The 23,921-nt window shown below is 40.1% G+C and overlaps 1 protein-coding gene across 2 annotated transcripts in view; it reads right to left on the bottom strand.

Moving 5' to 3' along the window:
* Nucleotides 1-400: 400 nt before the first annotated feature.
* Nucleotides 401-23,921, bottom strand: part of Kcng3 (potassium voltage-gated channel modifier subfamily G member 3) — a 54,941-nt gene continuing 31,420 nt past the window's right edge. For both annotated transcript variants that reach the window (XM_004839354.3, XM_004839355.3), the window contains exon 2: nt 401-12,821. In XM_004839354.3, the coding sequence (XP_004839411.2) occupies nt 12,176-12,821 (646 nt within the window). In that variant the 3' untranslated portion in view covers nt 401-12,175. The remainder of the gene's footprint in view (nt 12,822-23,921) is intronic.

Raw genomic sequence — 23,921 nt, 5'->3', positions numbered from 1 at the left:
TTCCAACCAGGCCCCAACTCCTACTGGCACATTTAGGTCCGAACTCTTTGGTGGATTAACCCACTTACGAGTATAGAGACTCGATGATCCAACCACCTTCCAAAAGCCCCACCTCTGAACACACGGCCTCTTGGGAAATAATCTAGATCTAAACCATAACAAGACATAATCTGTAAACAAGCGGCAACATTTAGAAGACACAATTTCATTGTGTTATATACCTGTAATCCCAGCAATCAGGAAGCTGAGACAGGCCTGTCGTGCTTCATCCACCAGTTATATATTGCAAAATGAAGTTTTGGTTCAGAACAGAAGGGAAATAAGTCCATCAAGAATGAGCTACACTAATTAATGAAGTCAACTCAACAGACAAGAACATGTATTCAGCATCAGCTGGAGGTGGTCTTTAAGGTCAAGATTTTATTAACTCTGCAAATGGCCAAGCTGTACAGAATTTTTCCCAGATGTGCATTCAACATATTTATACCATAACAAAGTTAATTTCTTATAAAATATTATTTCCTTAAGGAGTAAAGTTGCTTTTAAAAAGCTTCAACCATGAATTAAATATATTTGATGTACATTTATAGGTATTATTAAAGGTCTGACATAAATACACATGTAACACAGCCAAGTAAAAGCTATGACACAAATGATTACACACTTTACTAATCCTCTATAAAATGTGAAAAATTACATTACATAAGTTGAGCTGATTTTAAGAATCTTTTCATTAGAAGACAAAATCTATGTCCGCAAACCATCATTTGTATGAGAGCTATCAGAAGATACAATTATTACCTAAATCTCAAACTGAAATACAATCTTTATTACCCAAATCACTTCCCTTATTGGTTGACGCGATACCTCTGCTCCCTCATGACACGGAAGTGGCCACTGGTGACAGTTTGGCAGAGTGGTGGATACACAGTGGAAGCAGTAAAACTGACCACATGCACATTTAATAACCATTCCCATGGAGAACAGGGCCAGTAAAAATAATGGTTAAAACCGCCACATATTTTGTCTGTTCAACCACTTGCTGTCTTTAACATCAAAAGCCAAACATTATTATTTTTTCCACAAATGCTTTGTGTTGAAAATACCTTTTAATCCAAGCTCAGGTTATTGACAAGAAAAGGACATTTTGTCTTCTTTCTTACTTCCCTGGAGTTTATCCGGCCTGCATTCACCAAATGTACAGAAAGATGAGTCACTGGGAAGACAACCTGACCACACAAGTGCTCTATTTTAAGGCAAGTGTCTTCACCACATACACACAGAGAAATGTATCCACTGATGAACTCTACCAAGACAGTGCCAAACAGAAAACTAAGATATAACTTTACCCCACATAAATGCGAAAGCGTAAAGACATTCTTAATGTACTTAATATCTCACCCATAACTAAATAGAGAATTCTTCTCAAGTTCTTATATGCCCCAAAATATCCAAGATTATGAACTCTAGAAAAAATACTACAAATTAAATATTCTAATATCTCTGCAATAAGGCTCTCCACATAAGGCTACCTTTCATATAAGGCTACTTTGACTTAATTTCTGAAAATAACACAAATGTGCACCAAGTGCTCGCTTCAGCAGCACATATACAAATGTGCACCAAAATCACTATTCTGAACTAAACAGAGAGGTCTTAGTCTCACAAGGGACAGTGAGGCAAACAGCTTACTGATCAAAAATAAATTCAGGCCAAAAGCAAAATTAAAGTCTGTTAAAAAAAATGTTTCTTGTTCTGTGTGTGTGGGGGGGGGGGTACTAAAGACTAAACCCAAGGACTTGGTAATCAGCTACCTCCCCGGCTCCTTTTTTACTTTTTGAGACAGTATCACTGAGTTGACACAGCTGAGCTGGAACTTGAGATCCTCCTGCCTCAGGCTCCCAGAGTGCTAGGATTACAGACATGTGGCATAATCCCTGGCTTTCTATCATTTTTGAACATAAAACTGAACTATCATGATATAAAAATGGTTGAGTGGGGCCAGGGATTTAGCTCAGTGGTGCCACTGCTTGGCTCACAAGTGCAAGGTCCTGAGTTTCATCCCCGGTACCAAAAAAACAAAAACAAAATGGTTGAGTGTAAGATACCTTTTAGTGCAAAATAGATATACATTTATCTTTACATACACAATTTAAATTTAAAATTTAATCCATAACACGGTATTCATATCTTAGAAATCTCCATTATGTAATCTTTATAAAAGTAGATCTAACTTTACTTTCAAGTTAGAAATGGCTTAACAGTTTATCTTTGGAGATTTCCAGTTGATGGATTCCTAAAATGAAGGACAATATAAATTGAATCACAGGCCATTTGGTGCATTAATGTGTAAGCCATCAGTTTTGGGGCCTAAAAGTGAAAAATGATTGATACTACATCATGTGGAAAAATGCATCCAGGCCGAGGATTTAGCTCAGTGGTTCCGCTGCCTGCCTGGAAAGTGCAAGGTCCCGAGTTCGATCCCTGGTACCAAAAAAAAAAAAAAAGAAGAAAGAAAGAAAGAAAGAAAGAAAGAAAGATGTATCCCAGATTTCTGCTGTAGCTCAAAGACTCACAGAGTCTAGATATTTTTAATTACTGAATAGTCTGATGCAATGATATCCAGTGGAAAAAAATCTGATTACTGACTGTACTTATTTAAAATCTTGTCCTTAAATTGAAAATAGATAGCATTCATTATGCCCAAACACAAAGATAACCTAATGACAAGGTCAATGTTTTTTTATGTTTGACAATTACTGTATTCATTTCCTCTACCAAACTCTGTGACAAACAACAACAAAACCCAAACTCTGTATTCACCTAATAATTTAATCAAGCACGCTAGAAAAATGTTCTAAGGGGAAGTTTGGCAGGAATTGCTTATTAAATTTCCAAATTAGATCAAAATAAGAGAAACAAAATAGGATTCAAAAAATTAGACTATCTAGATGAATAAATAATAACAATAGACATGAAAACAGCTGTACACTAGGTAACCAGAGAGGTTCACAGCCCAAGCCCCACCTGCACAGTGGGGCCAGCGATGCCCTGTGGTAAAGACATCTGCTCGCTCATCCCTGAGGGAAAGGACAGGAAACACCAAGTACTCACTGGTTCCAATCCACAGAGCTGCTCCTTTGCAAAAATGTCCTCACATTTGTGGGTGGGGGTGGGGGAAGGAGCTCCACATGGAAATGCCAAATTAAGTGTTCCTTTAATTGAAGAGATCTGGAAATGTACTTATTTAGTAATTAGCAAAAGATGCCACTGTCTTCAATTCAAACACCCTTCTAGACAGCCACAAATCAGCCACAGCTTCTGCCCACAGAACGATTCACTCTTGTTGTAACTATATAACAAGAGCAATTACATCTTTGAGTAAAATCCATTCTCTACTCTTAAATATACCAGGCAGGTCAATCATGATGACATCTAATTGCTATTTCCTGCTCAGCATGCCCAATCAGCAAAATGAAATAAATGTGGAATAAAAGTTGTTCAGGGTGTGGTCTGTTCGGTGTCTCCAGGAACCATGTTCTGGCACTTCCAACACCTCCCTCTAAGGCAAATTGCTCTGCCCATGGCAATATCCCAAGCCAGGGAATAGGACTGGAAAACCTGTCCCCAAGTAACTAAGCTAATGCTACTCTGGGATCTGAACATGACAAGTGGTAACAGAATCAAGCAGTGGACCTAGGGTGGAGAAGATACTGGAGGAGAAGAGATGCCACACAGGTGAGTTGACACGAGGCTGATGCGAGACTCAGAGGCAGGAGGGGAGCTATCAGGACAACCACACTCAGGTGGACAGCTGCTGCTGCATCCTTACAGTAAACACCCTGTTATCTCTGCACATGCCTGAAACAAATGATCCTATACAAACAGGAGGTTTCTTTTTTTTCTTTTTTTTTTGAGGCAGGGTCTCACTTTGTAATGCAGGCTGGCCTTGAACATGCTGTGATCCTCCTGCCTCAGCCTCCCGAGGGCTGGGGTTACAGGTGTATACACCACCACGCCCAGCAGAATTTTTTGGGTGGGTTTTTTTGGGGGGAGGTGCTTGGGATGGAACTCAGAGCCTTGTGCATTACCAAGTGCTTTACCATTAAGTTGCATTCCTGTTGTTTGGAGATGGAGCTGTCCAGGCTGGCCTTGAACTCTCTATCCTCCCATCTTAACCTTCTGAGAAGCTGGGATTCCAGGCATGCACCATCATGCCCAGCAAGACAGACAGACAGACAGACAGACAGACAGACAGACAGACAGACAGTTGGTTTTTTGTTTTTGAGACAAAGTCTTGCTACATAGCCCAGGCTGGCCTCAAACTCCCAGTCCTCCTGCTTCAGCTGCCCCACTGCTGGGATTACAGATGTGTGCCAATATGCCCAGCTGAAAGATATATTTTTGAGAGACTACCTACTACAGTTTTCTCTAAGCAAATTTTATTAGGATGATCAGCTAGGGTCAGAGATTTATTTTAAGAATACTTGTAAGTACTCAGCAAAAATAAAAGAATTATAAAACATTAGCAATTTTTTACTGAAGAACTTCCTATAATTTTCACTACTCCATAGATTTTAAAAGTTGTGGTCATTATTCAAACATTTGACAACTAATTATTGGAGATCTTGCTATTCCTAGGAACATTTGTAGTAAATACATTTATTTTATTGCTAAAGCAAAATGTACCTTTCTTTGAAAGCTGTTTTCCCAAACTATCTATCTATATCTATATGTTATAAATGTAGTATAGCCAAAATCTTGGTTCATAACTCCATTATGCTTGAAATCCACATTTGCATTGACAATCATTATTATTATTATTATTTTTGGTACCGGGGATCAAACTCGGGTCCTTGTGCTTGCAATGCATTGACAATTATTAACATTTGCTCAGCACATTCATAAGATTTATTAAAAATGTAGCCATTAGCCTAAGTCCTTTGAGGCACATGTACAAAATTAGAAAACTCTAAGTATTCAGTCAAATACTACATTAGCAATATTACTCATGAAAAAAAAAATGCCAGTGGGGCTCCATCCATTTCAAGTTAATCAAAATGGAAAACTTGCCAGTGATCTTCCAACCATTGGGGGATGTGCTATTACAGATAATATTGAGTTTTTCCTCCACTTATTTTATTGTCATTATTTCCTAAAGGAAACTGCAGAATGATTACATTCATAACGGTGAGCTACATTTTAAAAAATCTGTATAAAGGAGCCTCCAGTTTAACCAGAGCCAATCTTTAGAAGAGAACAGGAGAGAGTTTCCTTGCGCCGCTCTTAAGGGTATCTGCCCGAGTGAGGCCTGCTTATGGCCATCTCTGTGTACCCCACAGAGCCCTGCACAGCAGTGACACTCATCAGGCAGATGTTCCTACTATGTGCACACAAAAGATAAAGATAAAACAACAGACACCAAACATCTTCTCCGGCAATGCTGCAGCTTAACCACCAAGTCTTATTTTTGAGAATCCTTCCCCACTGTAGTGATTCAGTGACACATGCCCTTTGTGTAAGTACCAAGGAAAGATGCAGGCTTCAGCATTTCTAGGATGGTCCCCAGCTCACTGTGAAGGATACCCAAGGCAGGCAGAGTGAGGAACTCAGACAGAAGCACCTTATCCACACCCTCTGCCATCCTCCCACTACTCCTAGACTACATGAGCTTAAGAAGCCCAAGGTCCCAGCCTGGGATACATAGAGAGGTGAAGGCCAGCCTGGATGACGTAGCAAGATCCCAACTCAAAAAACAAAAAAAAAGCCCAAGCTCAAGTTATAAGAAGGCATTAAAATAAACCAAGCAACAGAAACAAATTATCTTCTATCTCTTATGTCTGAGTCTGTATCTTTAGGCAAGTGAATACAAACTCAAATTAACTTAGGTTAATGAAGAGAACCAGCTTAACAGACTTAGAAACTATGAAATGTGTATCAATTAAAGTACGTTTTAAAACCATCAGCAAGAGCTTCTATGGCTTCAACTTGATTAGTGTGTCTTGTGGAGATTTAGAAACTCGCCTCAACAAGATGCATTTCCTGACGCTGACAGGAACAAAATCTTTCCATCTGTTCATTAAAAGACATTGTTAGAATCTAACACCCTGTCACCAAAAAAAAAAAAAAAGCACTCCACGAACTGGGAATAGAAGGAAACTTCCTCAACCTGACAAAGGGCATCTATGGAAAAACCCACAGTTCACATCATACTTAATGGTGAAAGACTAGGTGCTTTCCCCTTAATAATCAGGAATAAGACCAGGATGTCCACTCTTAACACTTCTATTTGGCATTGTAGTAGAAGTCCAAACCAGAATTATAAGGCAAGAGAGAACTAATAAATATCCAGATTGGAAAGAAAAGGGTAAAACTACCTCACTGCAGATGACACAATCATATCTATCATTATACACAAATCAGCTATATTTCTAAACCCTAGCAATGAATAACTTGAAAATGAAATTAAGAAAATAATTCAATCTACAATATCAAAAAGAATAAAACACCTAGGAATAAATTAAACCAAAGAAGAGCAAAACACTTGCACACTGAAAACTACAAAACATTGTTGAAAGAAATGAAAGAAGGGCCGGGGATTTAGCTCAGTGGTTCCGGCGCCTGCCTCGCAAGCGCAAGGTCCCAAGTTCAATCTCCGGTACCAAAAAGAAAAAAAAAAAAAAAAACGAAAGAAATGAAAGAAGATTTAAGTAAATGCAAAGACATCCCAGACCATGGACTGGAAAACAAGGATTGCTAGAATGGCAACACTCGTAGTTGATTTACAAATTCAATGCAATCCCTATCTGATGCCACCCGCCTTTTATAAAGAAAAAAGCACAGGTTGATCCTAAATTTCATATGGAAACACAAGAGAATAAGAATAGCCAAAACAGTCTTGAATAAAGAGATACTCACACTTGCTGATTTCCAAACTTAATATAAAGCTAGTCTTCTCTGTGATTCTGACATAAAAACAGACATATAGGTCACTGGAAAGAATTACAAGTCCAGCTGGGGATTTAGCTCAATGCTTTCACCGCCTGCTGCGCAAGCACAAGGACCCAAGTTCAATCCCCGGTACCAAAAAAAAAAAAAGAGTTCAGGATTTGTAATTTAAACATATTTCATCTCACTAAGGAAGTAAAATTTTCCCGTCATATGTATTGAAGAGAAGGAAACCATGGAATTTTATCAGTTACAATATCAAGCTGTGTAAGATACAGACAAAAAGCAGTACGTTTGTTCAATAAATCACTGTATATTGATACAGCCAAATTCACCTGTCATTATTTTTGCTTCCTTTCTTAAACAAACAGTTCAACAACACTCCCTACAAATAGCCTTCACTATGTCATGGGCAAAATTACATAATTAATTTGAAAATAATAGAAATAAATGGGAGGGAGAAAGGAGGGAATCTACCTAATTCAAAATTACGAGTTTTAGTTTTAATATACTGCTACATAAATAAGTATAGAAGAGTACCACTTTAGATACAAGTGACATTAAATCACTTACCCCAGGTAAATGAAAGCCAAATAATATTCTCTCTAGCTTTTACCTACTAAACATTATTAATGCTTTGGGCAGGGGATTTAGCTCAGTAGTTCTGTTGCCTGTCTTGCAAGTGCAAGGACCTGAGTTCGATCCCCGGTACCACCCCCTCCAAAAAAGTTTATACTAACGGTCAAAAGTTTTACGTGCTTATTGGAAATGTTGGGGAGAGGTAGAAAATCTGAAAGTTTAACCGTAAGTTAAATCACAGAATGGGGCAATAGAATTGTGCTCTTGGATGATGTGTCACAAGTCTATGGAGGCAAACGAGCAGTAAACCCTTAGTTAACTCTCAGAGGCAGAGCTGGTGCCCATTCTGAGTGCAGATGGGTTCTGGAATACAGGAAGCAAAACACCATATGAACACACCCCTGACCAAACTGGAACTTTCCCAGAATATTCCATTAAAGCTTCAACCCATGTTACTGTCTACTCGGCTATGGTATTCTCAGCCTGGCTCTTCTAAATAATGTAGTGATAACTATGAGATACCTGTCCTTATTTATATATACATGAATGGGTACACCACTAATATTTTAAATTCTATTAAGGAGCTGGTGAGGTAGCTCAGTGGCACTTGCCTATCATGCAAGAGGCCCTTGGTTGATCCCCAGCACTGGGGGTCGTGGAAGGAGCACTGAGAGAAAAGAAAAATTCAATCCAAAATCTGCATTCCCTATGTACTGCACTGGTTCCAAGTCTTTCCTGACATCTATGGCTTCTACAAACAATATTTGTTTTTTATTTAAAACTAAACGGGGAAGGGGGGGGGCGGGGGCGGTTATAAGTCCCAAATAAAAAAGGAGTACTGAACCCAAAGTCTGGAAATCAGGTTTCTGAGGCCTAACTAGACACCAGCACGACCATGCCTAAATTATAACCCAGTGGAAGCAAATGTCAATAACTGCTAAGACCTAGATGCAAAAAAAGAGTGAGGTAAAACAAAAGGCCTCTGGGATCCCAGGTGAGCTCCAACACCCTATGCCTATTAATATATTTAGAACAAGTCTGATTGTTTTATTAGATTGTTTACTGCATACTATAAAAGATGTACATTTATGTAGGGTCAGAGAACTCTGGAATATTCTGTGAAGCTATCCAATAAATTTGAAGTTACAAAGCTTAATAGTAAAACAGAACTAGGGGTTCTTATTTTCATCTCTATAGAAAAGAAGGGATTGGGCATGGTGGCACATTCCTGTAATCCCAGCACTTGGGAGGCTGAGGTAAGAGGACTGCTGTGAGTTCAAGGCCAGCCTGAACTACAAAATGAGACCCTGTCTCAAAAGGAAAAACAAGCTGTTTCTAGGAAATAGCAAGCCAATGGAAAAAAAAATTCTTCAGACACCAACATTCAACCTAATCCCATCTCCTCCTCTACCTGATCATAGGAGACCCAGGGAAGTTATTTGCAAAAAAGTTTAAAAAAGGAAGTATTATTTTGACTTACTGTCACTATGAAAGAATATATTTTAACACTTTTAAGAAAGAATATATAATGGGCATGGTGGCATACGCCTATAATCCCAGAACTTCAGAGGCTGAGGCAGGAGGGATTGCTGTGAGTTCGAGGACAGCCTGGGCTACACAGTGAGTTCAGGGCCAGCCTAACTACAAAGGGAGACCCTGCCTCAAAAAACCAAAAAAAGGAAAGAATGTATAGGCAGGCATGGAAGTACATGCCTATAATTCCAGCACTATGAAGGCTGAGGAAGGAGGATTACAAATTTGAGCCCAACCTGGGCATCTCAGCAACTTAATAAAACCCTGTCTCAAAAAATAAAAGGGGGCAGGGGGGGCACATGTGCACTGAGGATATAGCTCAGAGCTCAGAATGAAGGCCTGGGTTCAAACCTCAGTCCTTCAAAAACAAAAAGGAAGGAAGAATTGATTGGTAAGTTTATCAATGTAGAGAACAAATGCCATAAATTTCAACCAGCAACCTGCAATTACAACACAGTAGTAAAAGAATAGGGTTTTGAATTGTTACATGTGTTTACATTCATACATATTCCCTGATTTTGTTTTTCTAATCTCCAAAAATTCCATTTTAGAGAATATAAATCAAGTTATATATAAGATCAAATCATGTGTGCTCAGGTATGGTAAAATTAAAATAAAGATTTGGGCTGCTTCTTTCCTCTTTGGGTATTCTACTTAAGGATAGTATCTGACTTACTGGTACTGATATAGATCTTGATCTAAGTATTTCTGCCATGAAGACTGAATAAGAAACCCCTAAAAGGACAACTAAGAAAAAAATGCTGCTGAATTTTTTTTTTTTAAAGCAGTAACATTCTGGGAAATGTTACATTTCACAAGAGAGGAACATTTCATAAGAAAATGTCTCTGTCCCTAGAAAGCTGCATCATCCATGAAAAACAAAATTCTGACATATATTTTTCCATTTATGAATGAAACACTATCATGTCTCAGCCTTCTCCTTTATAAATGGGTGGCTAAACTGCCATTAACATTTATCTAGCATGATTTTTTTTAATGAAAATGAGCCTGTGAAAAGGCTGACGTCAGTGGTAAGCGAGTTCTCACTTGCTACCTAATGCATGCATCTGCACAATGTACAGGCCTATGCATCTCCTTGCCTCTTCCCACACCAGTCAGCAGTTTATCAAGTGTGCAACAGCCATCATGAGGTTCGGAAGTGCTGTGTGAGACAATGTCCCAGCTCTCTATACTGACCATTTACTTGGGGAGGTAATATACATGAAGGATTCCTGATGTGCTATCATTTCCATCTTTATTTGCATGATTCACAAAGCCTTAACTCAAATAGGTAAAAATAAATAAATCCATGCCATGGATTTCAGTTATATTAAAATATAATAAATATACAATAAATAACAGAATTTGAGTATGTAAAAAAGAACATAGTAGTGAGAAGTACTGGAGAAGATGAGGTGAGGTTTTTAATGGTTAAAATATCACATAAGCTCAGAATAGAAAATTAGGGCAGAGAAAATAGTTTTGCTGTTACTACCTTAGCAATGACAATGACAAAGAAATGTGGCTATTCAAGGCTTTTGTCAAAACCCAGAGAGGTATAAAGAATAAACCGCTGGCGTGTTTCTGAAGGCAGAAGCTTCAGTCCCTACTCCTTCACTACTGTACCCTCTCCTGCCCTGTTCTTCTACCCATGTATGAACTAGCTGATGGCTGATGTTCCTTTAATAAACATCTTGGTGACCCTCTCTTTGACAAACACATCCAAGTCTTCTGTCCTGTCCACCATCCCCCAACACATCTCTAGTAAATATGCAGTGTGCACACTAAATTATTCCTGAATCTGTGACTTTAATTTTTTATTTTTATATATGACTTCTCTACACCAATTGGTCAAAAAAGCAAAATTCTAATTCATATTGCTAAAATTTAGCACTGAAAAATCACTTGTACATTATCTAGTACTAATAATCTAGCCAGATTAATATAGCATATTACTCAATATTCTCACAAGAAGAGTTTTAGTGTAGCTGTGATTCACAATAGTGAAGATCAGATCAAATAATTATGTATTCATTGCTTTTGGCTGGCTTAAAATTGACTTAGCTACAGAGTAAGTAAGAGTACAATAACATTTCCTTTTTAATGATAATTCAGTGACAACACGTAAGTATGACTTTGGTATCAAAAGGCTAAAGAAAAAAAAAGACTATAGAAATATCCTTTCATCTGGTAAGACTTACTAAATTCATGGAGTTTGGAGGAAAGTTAAAAGCAGAAGAAGAAATATGGGTTGAAATACTGATACTATCAACCTATTTGTTATTTTCATGTTGGAAATATTCTTGTTTGGACATCTGAATATTAGGATGATTATCACCTAGTAACAGCAGTGAATTATAATATTATCTAACACAATGCTAAACAATACAAGCTCTCTTCACTCTTAAATACTTTTTTGAAGTTGTTTCAGTAAAGAGATAAAAGAAATCCAAAATGGAAGCAAGAGAATGTACCCAGGCCTCCATGAAGCTATGTGGCAAGGTGAATAATAGGCACAAAAATAGAGCAGAGGATAGAGAGGTATGGGAAAGTTTTTTCAAGTGACATTCTCACTTGTATCTAGCTCTGTTATGCAGTTTAAATTTTGGCCAAACTTTTAAAGTATTTGTTAAACAGTTCTTGCATGTGACATATGTTTCCAGAATACTTCTGACATTGATACGAGAAATTATAAAACATTTAGAAATGAAAATGTGAGTCTCAAAAATAACACTGAAGTTCCAAGCTTCTTCTGAATTCATTAAGATGGAAAACATTTGGAAAATAGAATCATTCTGTTTTAAAGTGTTCAAATAATGTACTTTAAAAAAAACAGAAATATGTAATTGTTCAAGGCAAGGAAGAGACCGGTCTAAATAAAATTAGATCCTAAAGCTTCCTCTAGGAGTTGTTACTCTTCCTTTGCAGTCTCCATTCCTATTTACTCCAAAATAAATGAACTGTTTTACCCCTTCAGCTGGGAAGGGTAATTTTTACTCTACCAAGATGATGACAATGCCTCTGTAGTGCTCACCCAACAAGAAATACATGAATATGAAGTAGCAGCAACTCTTTATCTCAAACAAATTGTCTGCAAGAATTGATTTGCAATGCATTAATTCAGGAACTCAGCAGAGAGGGTTCTACTGTATCTGGCTGATCTAAACTTGAGCTCATGGTAACACTGCACGAAGCTATGGTAGATGAAAGTTATAGGTAATGCCAACAGAACAATTCCACTGACAACACAAACTCCTCCAAGAATCCTTCCAGGCACTGTGATAGGATACATATCTCCATAGCCAACTGTAGTCATAGAGATAATCACCCACCAGCAGGCAGCGGGGATGCTGGCGAAGTCCTTGTTGGATGTTTCCAGGTCCAACCCATGTTCAAGAAGCTGAGAAAGTGCACTAAAGATTGCCATGGCAACACAAATGAAGACGAGTAACATAACCATCTCTCGGTAACATCGTTTGAGAGTCAAACCAAGTGTCTGAAGACCAATGAAATGACGGGCAAGCTTAATCACCCAAAAAATCCTCATCATCCTGAGCACCCTCAAGGTGACTCCGGCCCGCTGCAGTTGGGAGTTCTCGCCTGTAAATACTGTCATTAGCACGGAGATGTAATATGGCGTGATTGCCAGTAAATCAATGATGTTCAGGGGTCTCTTGACAAACTCACACTTGTTTTTGGAGACGATGAACCTCACAATGCACTCTGCAGTGAACCAACCTATGCAGATAGCTTCAATTATCCTGTCAAGAGAACAAAAGAAGAATTGATCATTTTTTAAGCATTTTAATAGCTCTTAGATTTCTTCACATAGTACTACACTGACATACTAATTCAGTACTTTTCCAGAAAACACAAAGAACAGACACCATTACCAACATCATTAGACCCACCATGACACAACAGAACAGCAAATACTATAGTTCAGATGAGAACTGAACTTGATAAAGTTCTTATTTATAATATACTACAGCTAACACCATTAAAATGATTATTTTTTTAAATTGTCACTAATACTTCGAAAAAATTCTCTCTTATTTGGTGGTTTGAAATTAACTTCAACTGAGCTAGCCACAAAGTGAAATTTCACGAACTCCTGGAGGACAGCGGCTCTCAACTGTAGTATTAGTTATGAAGTGGGTCAGAGGACTTTGTTCCTGCACACAGTGGACGTGCTCATTTCGATAATGTATTCTTTGTAAATTAGAACAAGTGCAAGACAATTTCCTAGGATGTGACTCTTCCTTCCTTTTCCAAGGCTGGTTGGGAGAGACTGGAGCTGAGGGAGCTTTCTGGGCACTGCACAAGTCCTCAGCGAGCAGAGCTCGGGTCTTACCCTCCTGCTCCTCGAGCCCAGAGTGGAAAGAAAGCTGAGGATCCCCAACACTGGAGCAAACCCCCATCAGGCTCTTCCCAAAGATCACAACTACTTTTTTTTTTTTTCCGGTACCAGGGATCAAACTAGGGTCCTCGCGCTTGCGCAGCAGGTGATGAAACCACTGAGCTAAATCCCCAGCCCCAAGGACCACAACTACTTCCTTTTCTGTAATTATTTGTATGCAGCATATATTTTTTAAACCTAAGACCATATTTGCCTACAGCTATATTTACCAACCTGTGCACCTCACTGCACACACGGGAGATAATGCCTACTTACACAGCACACAGGAAGGAGGCAAGGAACAGGACTTCTGAAACAGAAGCCATATCTTGGGGCCCTGGCCACCCTGGCCCTTGCCATGCACTCTGTAAGGCTGAGGAATCAGGTCTCAGCACACTAGTTAGGGAGCCCTGACCTGCAGTGAGAGATGATTCAAAGGGAACTGTAATGAATTTAAATCTTTTAAATTCTCAATTATCATTAATATACCATCATTCATTTTTTCCACCAATTCTTTAGTACCTAGACCCAAACATCAGAAGTCTAATGGAGAGATGCAAAAGTCACAGCGAAGAATTACACAGAACCCAAGTTGCCCTGGACATTATTCTGGGAAATGAGGCAATACCATTAACCAAGTCTCCTTGTTATAGGGCTTTGCAGGGCCATAAAGATTAACTTTGTTTATTTTATTAATGTTTATTTACTTTTCAAATAGGTATTCATTCACATAGTTCATATCTAGAAATATAAAAAAATCTATAAAGGTAATACAAAAGAAACACTCTGGGAGGTTGAGGCAGGAGGAATGCCAAGTTCAAGCCCAGCCTGGGTAACTTGACAAAAAAATAAAATAAATATTTGGCTATGTAGCACAGTGCCAAGTCCCTGAGTTCAATCCCAGTTCTGGAAAGGAAAGGAAAGAAAAGGAAAAAAGGAAGGAAAGAAAAGAAGGAAAGGACGGAAGGAAGGAAGGTGGGTTTGTCAATTAGTCAGTCTCAGTCTCATCCTATTTCCTGACCACTTAGTTCCTTCTGGGGAGGGGCAACAAACGCCACATTTTTATGAATCCTTCCAGAGCTAGTTTATGCACAACACAAAAACGTGTGTGTGTGTGCGCGCGTGCGTGCGCGTGCGCGTATTCACCCCTTTTTATACAAACAGCAGCATACTGCACTGTCATGCTTTTTGTCAGTTGATGCATCCCAGAGATCATTCCCTACCAGTGCAAACAGATCCTCCTCATTTTTTACACATACATTAACACAGTTAACTCCACTGAATTTTTGTACTGTGATGTATTTAACCAGTTCACTTGATGGACAGTTAGGTAGTTTTCAATCTCCAATGCCAAAAACAATGGTGCAATGAATATTCTTATTTATATATTATTTCATACTTGTACAAATATATCTGTAGGATCTCATATTTGGAATTCTGTACTAGATCAAAGGCAAAGATTTTGATAAATCTTGCCAAACTACCCCCACAGAGGTTATACTAAATTACCCTCCCACCAGCAACATATGGCAATGTCTATTTCCCACAGCCTCCCCAATGTAAAGTATTACTGAATTTGGAGAGTACTGCCACTCAGACAGCTAAAAAGTACTACCTTACTGGGTATGGTGGGACATGTCTGTAATCCCAGCTTCTCAGGAGGCTGAGGTAGGAGAATCATAAATTCAAGGCCTGCGTGGGCAACATGGCAAGACCCTATCATACAATACAATACAATACAATACAATACAACTGGCTGGGGCTACAGCTCCCTACAGTAGTAGAGCACTCCTGGGTGTTCAGTCATCATTACCATAAGAAGGAAGAAAGGAAGGGAAGAAGGAAAAGAGGGAAGGCGGGATGGTGGACAGCATCGTCTGGAAGAATGTGGAACATTTTTCCATATGTGTAAAAAAGCCTGCACTAGGGCCAGGGATTTAGCTCAGTGGCACTGTGCCTGCCTCACAAACACAAGGTCCTGAGTTTGACCCCTGGTACCAAGGTGGAAAAAAAAAAAGCCTGCTCTGTGACCTGTGTCCTTTGCTCACACAGTCTTGGGCCCACTGTGATCTGCTATGATGATCTTTCAGGGCATGCTGTATTAGAACACTTTTCCCTTTTCCTTGGGTCTACTATCCTCTGAAACACCAGGCTTGGAAAACTGATCCAGAGGCTTTGTCTAGGAATCTGTTTGTAGGAGCATTCAATAAACTATAGCTGCAATCTAAATCCCGCCTGCTGCCTACCTCCCAATAGGACGTACAAGCTAAGAATTTAAAAAAAAATTTTGGGGGGGGTACCGGGGATCAAACTCAGGACCTTGCTCTTGCCAGGCAGGTGCAGTGCCACTGAGCTAAATCCCTGGCCTTAAAAAAAAAAAAAAAAATGTTTTAATGGTTGGGGAGAGAAAAAAACAGAATTACATCTCATGACATGTGACAATACATAAAATTCACATTTCAGTGGCCATAAATAAAGTTTTATTGGAACACAGCCACCCTCACACATTTAAACCTTGTTTACGTCTGTTTCTTGTTTGGTTGTTGCTGCTTTGGTTCTCTGAGATAGGGTCTCACTATGTAGTTCAGGCTGGCCTTTTTTTTTTTAGGGGGTACAAGGGATTGAACTCGGGTCCTTGCACTTGCAAGGCAGGCAGCAGAAACACTGAGATAAATCCCCGGCCCTCAGGCTGGCCTTAAACTCACTATGTAGCCCAGACTGGCCTCGACCTGGAAGCAGTCCACCTGCCTCAGCCTCCCAGGTGCTGGAATTACAGATGTGCACCACCACACCCAGCTTATAGCTGTTTTCATGCTAATGGTAAAGCTGAGCAGTAATGACAGAGATTATGTCTCTGTAAACCTAAAGTATTCACTATCTGGCCCTTTACAGAAAAAGTTTGCCAACCCCTGGTTTAAAGAGTTGATTCTCTGTAATGGAGAGGAAGGGAGGGGAAGAGAGGAGAAAGGTGATAAAGAAAAAAGCTCTATATACCCTATAATTGCCTGTTTTGGGGTGGCAATACAGAACTCCTGAGTAAAACTATAGCCCCCAGGTCCCCTGTGTCTTTATCCCTGCCCCACAGCTCTGTCAAGGAAGCCTTCATAGGAGAGCTAGGAAAAAAGAATTCCTCCACCCCTCAGAACCTACAAGTCCTAAAAAGTGACCTTCAGAAAAATAAGAATCAAGACAGATTATGTAAAGGTGCAAATTTCCAATGATGAATGTCATTATATTGTATACCTTAAATGTACCAATTAATAAAAGTCCAGAGGTTCAAAAAAAAAAAAAGTGACCTTCAGAATCCATAGTATCACAGTGCCAAAATGTCTCTACTATCACAAGCCCCTCAGGCCACTGGTTTCTAGGGCAATAGCCAGACAGCCAGAAACTAGAAATCAAAATATGTTAGTTTCCTGAGGCTACTAGAAAAAAAATTACCACAAATTTCACATTTGGCAGCTTAAAAGACAGAGCTAGAGTGCTAGAGCACTTTCCTAATGTATGCAAGGCCCTGGTCTCAACCCCCAGGACTACAAATAAAGGAAAACGAGAGAGAAAAACAAGGAAACAAAAATTTACTTTTCATACAAGCCAGAGTCCAGAAATCCAAAATCAGTATCACTGGGCCAAAAGCGAGGTGGTAACAGGGCCACATGCCTCTTCTAGAGGACAATCTGCTCCTAGCCTCCTCCTCCAGCTGCTGGTGACTGAGGCCACATCACTCCAGGCTCCGCCTCCATAACTCACTGACCCCCTTTTTCAGTCTCTATGAAATCTCCCCTGCCTCCTCCCTACAAGGGTACATGCTATGACAGCACTAAGACCTACTGGGATAATCCAGGAATGACCCCACCATCTGAAGATTCATTTAATCACATCTACAAAATTCTTTGTCCTCCAGGGTTGGAAACTGATCCCAGGGCCTTGCACATGCTAAGCAAGCACATCTAGCTTTTGCTATACAGAGCAATATTCACCAGTTTCCAGGATCAGGGCCTTGATATCTCTTTCCGGGTGAGGGCAGTAGTTTCAGCCTATCACAGTCACCAGAAGGATACATCCCACAGTAAAAGTAACCTAACCTACAGAGCCTAAGGGAGATCAGCAGATAAAATCACAGCTGACCCCACAAACTCTCTGCTGCATTATCTGCTGTTGTCCTTACAGATCTTGTGGCTGGCAGCAGTTCCCCTGTCCCCACCAGACAGACTAACAATAAAAGTTGCTATGTGGCCTCCATAATCAGAGGCTGAGAAAACTGGGAAAGTCATAAAACTTGGTGGGCTTACACACTTGGAAGCTGTAATTTTCCAAGGCACAGTTTTAACAAACATAACACTATATATCATGGTAATCCTCATCAAATACTGTATGTGTTACCCATCTTTCCACCCTCCCTTACAGTCAGGAAGGGTCATGTGACCAGTTCTGACCAATAGGCAAAGAGTAAAATGACTAACACTTCTGGGCAGAAGCATAGGAGAGTGGGTGGGAGTTTGTTGCCTCGCCATGGCAACCTGGAAGGCATGTATTCTAAATGGTGTGCTGTAAGATGATGGGGACCCTATCAGCACAAGTCCTTGAGTGACTTGCAGAGAAGAGCAAGACATTTTCTTCTCTGACCCAGACTGGACATGATATGGGAATCAGAAAAAAATCTTTGTTGTGTTAAGCCACTGAGATTTCCAAGTTGCTTGCAATTCTAGGTAATAAACTGGTAAATACAGTGAATAGTACATTGTGCACTCAGAAGGGACAGCAGGAACATATGACAGCATAGGTCAAAGGTCCCTAATCTAAAAACCCAAAATCAACTGAAACTTTGAGTGTTGACATACATGACAGGTGACAGTCAAAACACAGGTACATTAAAAATACTGTGTAAAGTTACCTTCAGGTATATTAGTTATATAAAAAATGATTTTTGTGTTTAGATTTGTGTACTATCCCCAAGATATCTCATTATGTGTGTGCAAATATTCCAAAAATTTAAAAATATCAGGAATCCGAAACATTTCTAGTCCCAAGCATTTCAGTTAAAAGATACTCAATGTATAATAATAATAGTTTTCTCACACTGGCATTTGGACAAAATACACCAGGTTTCTAGCTAATATAACTGTCTCTTCTCTAGCCAGATGTGAGTGATGTCAAGAAGCTTCAGGCCCCTTCCCCTCTGCCCGACAAACTCACCTATCAAGTGGCACAGTTGGGTGAGTTTTCCTTCCAAGGGCCCTGCCAGCTCTAAAATCCTAAGACTCTATTAAGTTCAGAAGGGTAAAACGTTTAATTGGGCCAAAATACCGGAACATTTTCTGTCTAATTATTTCTACCAGCACCCAAAGCTGTTCAAATTTAAAAGGAGGAAATTCAAATGATGTGGAATAATCTCTCAGTAAGGGGATATCAAAGAAGTAGGCTTATCTGTAATGAGGTCCTAGGGGTTCTTCCTGCCCACCCCCAACTCACAGGCAGTTTCTGGAGAACTCACACTGAAGATCTGAATCAGTGAGGAAGCCCAGGCATTACTTTCAAGGATTATGCCAAGTCAGTTTCCAACAACAAACACCACTAAGCCTGCCAAAATCCCCATGTTTCCAAATGGCTCTCTCGCCAATGCCACCAACAACTGCTGGAAAAGTGAGTACTATTTACTAAGCACTGTAGCAAACAACGGAGCACTCCTGAAGGTTACAGGAATATAAAACACAAACAGGAAACAAGAACTAAAGAAGATACAGAAGAACACCATCTTTCTTAGAAGCCCATTCTGATTGCTTTGGAGATCCAAACACACAGAAGTTTCCTTTTTTTTTTTTTTTTGGTACCGGGGAACGAACTTGGGTCCTTGCACTTGAGCAGCAGGCGGCAAAACCACTGAGCTAAATCTCCAGCCCATACAGAAGTTTCTGAATACATGGCTAATAAAAATGTTTACCACCTATTGAGGTCTTTTGGTTGTGAACTATGCTAAGCACTTTACTGACATTATTTCATCTGATCCTTTTCAAGAATTCTGAAATATGTGTTTCCCCTAATATTTCCACATTACACATGATAAAAGAGAATGATAGGTTAACCATCTTTTCCAAAGTCACATAACTTAAGAAACTGCTGTATCACAGATAATGAAATCTATGTATGCTAAGAAACATTTGAAAATGCTAACGAGTTTCATGACAATGCCTGTTGTTAACAGTAAATGGTATATGTTAATATCTTGGTCACCAGTTACGCTAGTTAGAACTGCATTTTTCAGACTGCGGTTCTTATCTGTAAATTGAAACCGACATATTTTTTCAGAAACAGAAAATATCAGAGTGAATGAAAGTACAGCTGTATGGAACCTTTACTTCAGTTATATATAACTGCGTCCTAGGTTACTGCTATGGTTTGATTATCCCCTCCAAAACTCATGTTGTGATTTAATAGCCATTGCAGCAGCACCATGAGGTGACTGGGTCATGAGGCCCCAGTCCTCATGAATGATTAAATGCTGTTATTGAGGCAGTGGGTTAGTTATCTTGAGAGTGGGCTCCGATGATGAAAAACTAAATGCAGCCCAATTTTCTGTCTTGAAGATGCTTGCTGACCTTTCTGTCAGGTCATGATGCATCAGGAAGATCCTTGCCAGATGCCTGTGCTGCACTCTTGGACTTCACAGCCTCAAGATCCACGAATAAACTTTTTATCTCTTGTTTATCCCATCTCATATTCTGTCATACCAGCAGAAAATGGACTATGACAGTTCAGATGTTTAAAATATTCCTTTCTGGAGCCGGGGATTTAGCTCAGTGGTGCCCTTGCCTGCCTCGAAAGCACAAGGTCCTGAGTTCGATCCCTGGTACCAAAAAAATATATATATATTCCGTTCTGTGGGAAAGGTCCTGAAGGACCTCAACAATAGCTCACAATCTTCAGTCATTGCTAATTATTGGCTGATCCCTTATCACAGAAGGCATTTATAGGAACAACTCAGAGCTTCACAAACAGGCTATAGGGGGGAGCAAATGCTTTTCATATCAATCAGTATCTGTCTCCATGCTACCCACCTGCCAAAAAAAAAAGAGACAAGGATAGGACACAAAAGGCCATTAACTATGCTATGTAACATACAGAGCAGGGGCCCCTGGGTGTGCTCTTTTCATCTTTTCCCCCAACATTTTATTATGAAAACTTTCAAATAGAGCAGATTCATCAATATTTTAAATATACTATACTTAGTCATCACCAAGTCATCCCTTTATCCATCCATCAATCTTTGCAGCTCAAAATAAACTGCAGACATGAGTTCACTTCCATCTAAGAGTACATATCATTAACCAGAGTTCAGTGTTTGTTTACTTTTTTCTCTTGATATAAACTTTATAGGGCCAGGTGTGTCGCACGCCTGAAATCCCAGCACTCAGGAAGCTAAGAAGACTGATGCAAGTTCAAGGCCAGCCTAGGCTACACAGCTTGAATTACAGCATGAGATTGTGTCCCCCAAAAAAACCAAAACCAAAAATAAGCCTTCATATACAACAAAATGTATAAACTTTAGACATATATTCACTGAGGAGTGTTGACAAATGCATGACCTCCATGACCCAAACCCCTATTGAGACATGGTATTCACATCAACGCAGACAGTTCTCTGCCTGATTCATCTCTGTGGCTCCTGCCTTCACTTCCCAAATCCACCAGTCACTCGGCAAGTGCTCAACAAATGTTTGTCCAGTACAATGTAAGTGACTTTGACTGAATGTGAAGGCCAGAGATGGCCACTCACTAGCCATGGTGGGATATAAAAGGATGCATCTGCTACGCAAACCAATATAGAAGTTCCTCAAAAATTAAAATAGGAATATCATACAAGCCAGCAATTTCACTTCTGAGTATATAGCCAAAAGAACTGAAAAGTAGGCTCTTAAGAAATATTTGTAGGCCAGGGATTTAGCTCAATGGTGCCTCACCAGCCTCGCAAGCACAAGGTCCTGAGTTAAATCACCAGTACTGGAAAAAAAGAAATATTTGCATACTCATTATCTTAGTCACTTTCTCATCAGTGACACTCAATGTCTGACATCCACAACTTAAAGAAGAGGTTTATTTTTGCTCACATTTCAGTCTGTGGTTGGCCAACTCCAAAGAAAAAACAGAGTGGCAGAGGTGCATGGCAGAGGAAAAGCTGCTCACCACATGTCAGCTGGGAAACAGAGAGTCAAGAAAGGAGCTAGGGAAGGAGATATGTCCTTCTGGGTCATGCCCCAGTGACTTGCCTTTTCCAATCAGCCATCACCTCCTAACATCACATTTACTATAGCGTCCCATGATTCAATCACCTCCCAAAAGCCCCACCTACAAACACGTGAGGCTCTGGGTGAGCATCTAGATACAAACCATTTGCCACCTGGCCAGCAAAAGGTTCAAGTGCATTTCTTTAAGCAAAATGCATTTAGCATATCTCTGAGTTGCCGAAGTCTTAACAGTTACAGCACTGCTGAGAAGTCCAAAGTCCAATTCCAAAGTCTCCTCTGAGGCTGAAGGCAAATTCTTAGCTGTGGGCCCCTGAAAAAAATTTTTAAATAAAAAAATAAACACTGCCAGCACACAATGGCACAGGCTAAACATTCCCACTCTACAAGGTAGAAATGGAGTTTAAAAAGGAATGGGACTAGGGCCGGGGATGTAGCAACACAACTGCCTCGTAAGCACAAGGTCCTGAGTTCGATCCCCAATACTGAATTTTAAAACAAAAAAATCACATAAAAAGGAATGGGACTAAGCAAGACCAAACCCAGCAAAGCAAACATTAAATCCTGTAGTTCCATGTTCTGCAAGTTTTGTTAAGGAAATGTGAACTCAAAAGGGCTTAGGTGGCCCTAACCCCACAGTAATGCCAGTTGACCGACACAGCTTCTCTCTTGAGGCACCTCCAGTCATGTCCTGCAGGCTTCCACAGCAGATATTTCATGCTCCTGCCTTTTCCAACTTCCTGAAGTCTCCACTGCACTTTCGGCTTCATTCTCGCAGCTGCACACACAGGGCCATACTACCTGGCTTCCTGGGCCTTCTTCTGAAATTTGAGAGGAAGCCTTCCTGAGCGTACAACTCTTATATGTTGTATGCCTGTAAAATTAGCTTCACATTGAGCTGGGGATTTAGTTCAGTGGTTCTGGCGCCTGCCTTGAAAGTGCAAGGTTCTGAGTTCAATCCCCGGTACCAAAAGAAAAAAAAAAATTAGCTCCACATGGATGATGCCATGATCTACTGCCAGCTCAAGCAGAAGCTGATCTCCCTTGAATCAGCTGTAGCAGCTTCTGAAAGCCTGGATGGCTGAGCACTATGAACCAAATCCTGGAAAATCAACTCCCTAGCTGGCTCTTCTGGAACACACACATACTCTAGGGTTCTCTTCTCAAATGAAAGCTTCATAGCCTTTGTACCCTTGGGCTTGTGATGAATTGGGTCTTGCAGATTCCTCACATGCCTTCAAGGTATCCTTCCTATTGTCCAGAAGCAAAATATTTGGCTTTGGGCTGGGGATTTAGCCCAGTGGCACCACACTTACCTGGTAAGCACAAGGTCCTGAGTTCAATCCCCAGTACAAAAAAAAAAGGCTTCTTCTCAGCAACCAAGCTCTCCTCAGCCAGAACTTTACAGGCCCCAACTTCACAGAAGTTTGTTTTCTGATGAAACTCAAGAATTTTTACATTACTCAGCTGCGTGATTTGCTCTTGATTTTCAATGTACAGTTGGCTAAAAGCTGCCAGCAGTACCCATGCCACAGCTTCAAAATTGGACTGCCTTGAAATTTCCTTTACCAGATTAATTATACCACCATTTTAATCTCAGTCTTCTGCAAAGTCTCAGAACGTGAACAAAATGTAGACAAATTTTCTGCCAGAACATAACACATGCCCTGGAGTCCAACTGCCAATGGAGTCTTTGGTTACAGTTGAAGCTTCCTGAGCCCAGTCTTTACTATCTGCCTTTTTATCAGCATTCCAGATGTCTGAGCTCCAACCAGAATCCAAGCTCAGCTTACAGCATTCTACAGCTGCTTTTCCAGCCAACATCTCCAAACTTTTTCAAACTCTTCCCACAAACCAGTTCCATTGGCTTCTGAACCACATGGTCAGGTAGCACCACAGCAAGGTCCTGACTTCTGGTACCAAAATCTGTCTTAGTCACTTTCTTGTCTTTGAGACACAATACCTGACAGCTACAAGGAGGTACAAGGAGGAAAGGTTTATTTTGGCTCACATTTCAGTCCATGGTCAACAAGCTCCAAAGAAGAAACAACATGGGAGAGGGCATGGCAGAGAAGCTGCTCACCTCATGGCACGTGGGAAGCAGTGAGCAAAGAGAGGAGCTAGGGAGGGAGTATGCCCATCCAAGTCATATCCCCAGTGATCCACCTCTAATCAGGCCTCACCTCCTAACACCAAATCAATTATAGTGCCCCCATAATCCA

Source organism: Heterocephalus glaber, unplaced genomic scaffold, assembly GCF_053883595.1.
Source record: "Heterocephalus glaber isolate CG9 unplaced genomic scaffold, H.glaber_assembly_v1.0 deba00001457, whole genome shotgun sequence".
Taxonomy (NCBI): Eukaryota; Metazoa; Chordata; class Mammalia; order Rodentia; family Bathyergidae; genus Heterocephalus; species Heterocephalus glaber.
This window is presented reverse-complemented; position numbering and strand designations above follow the sequence as displayed.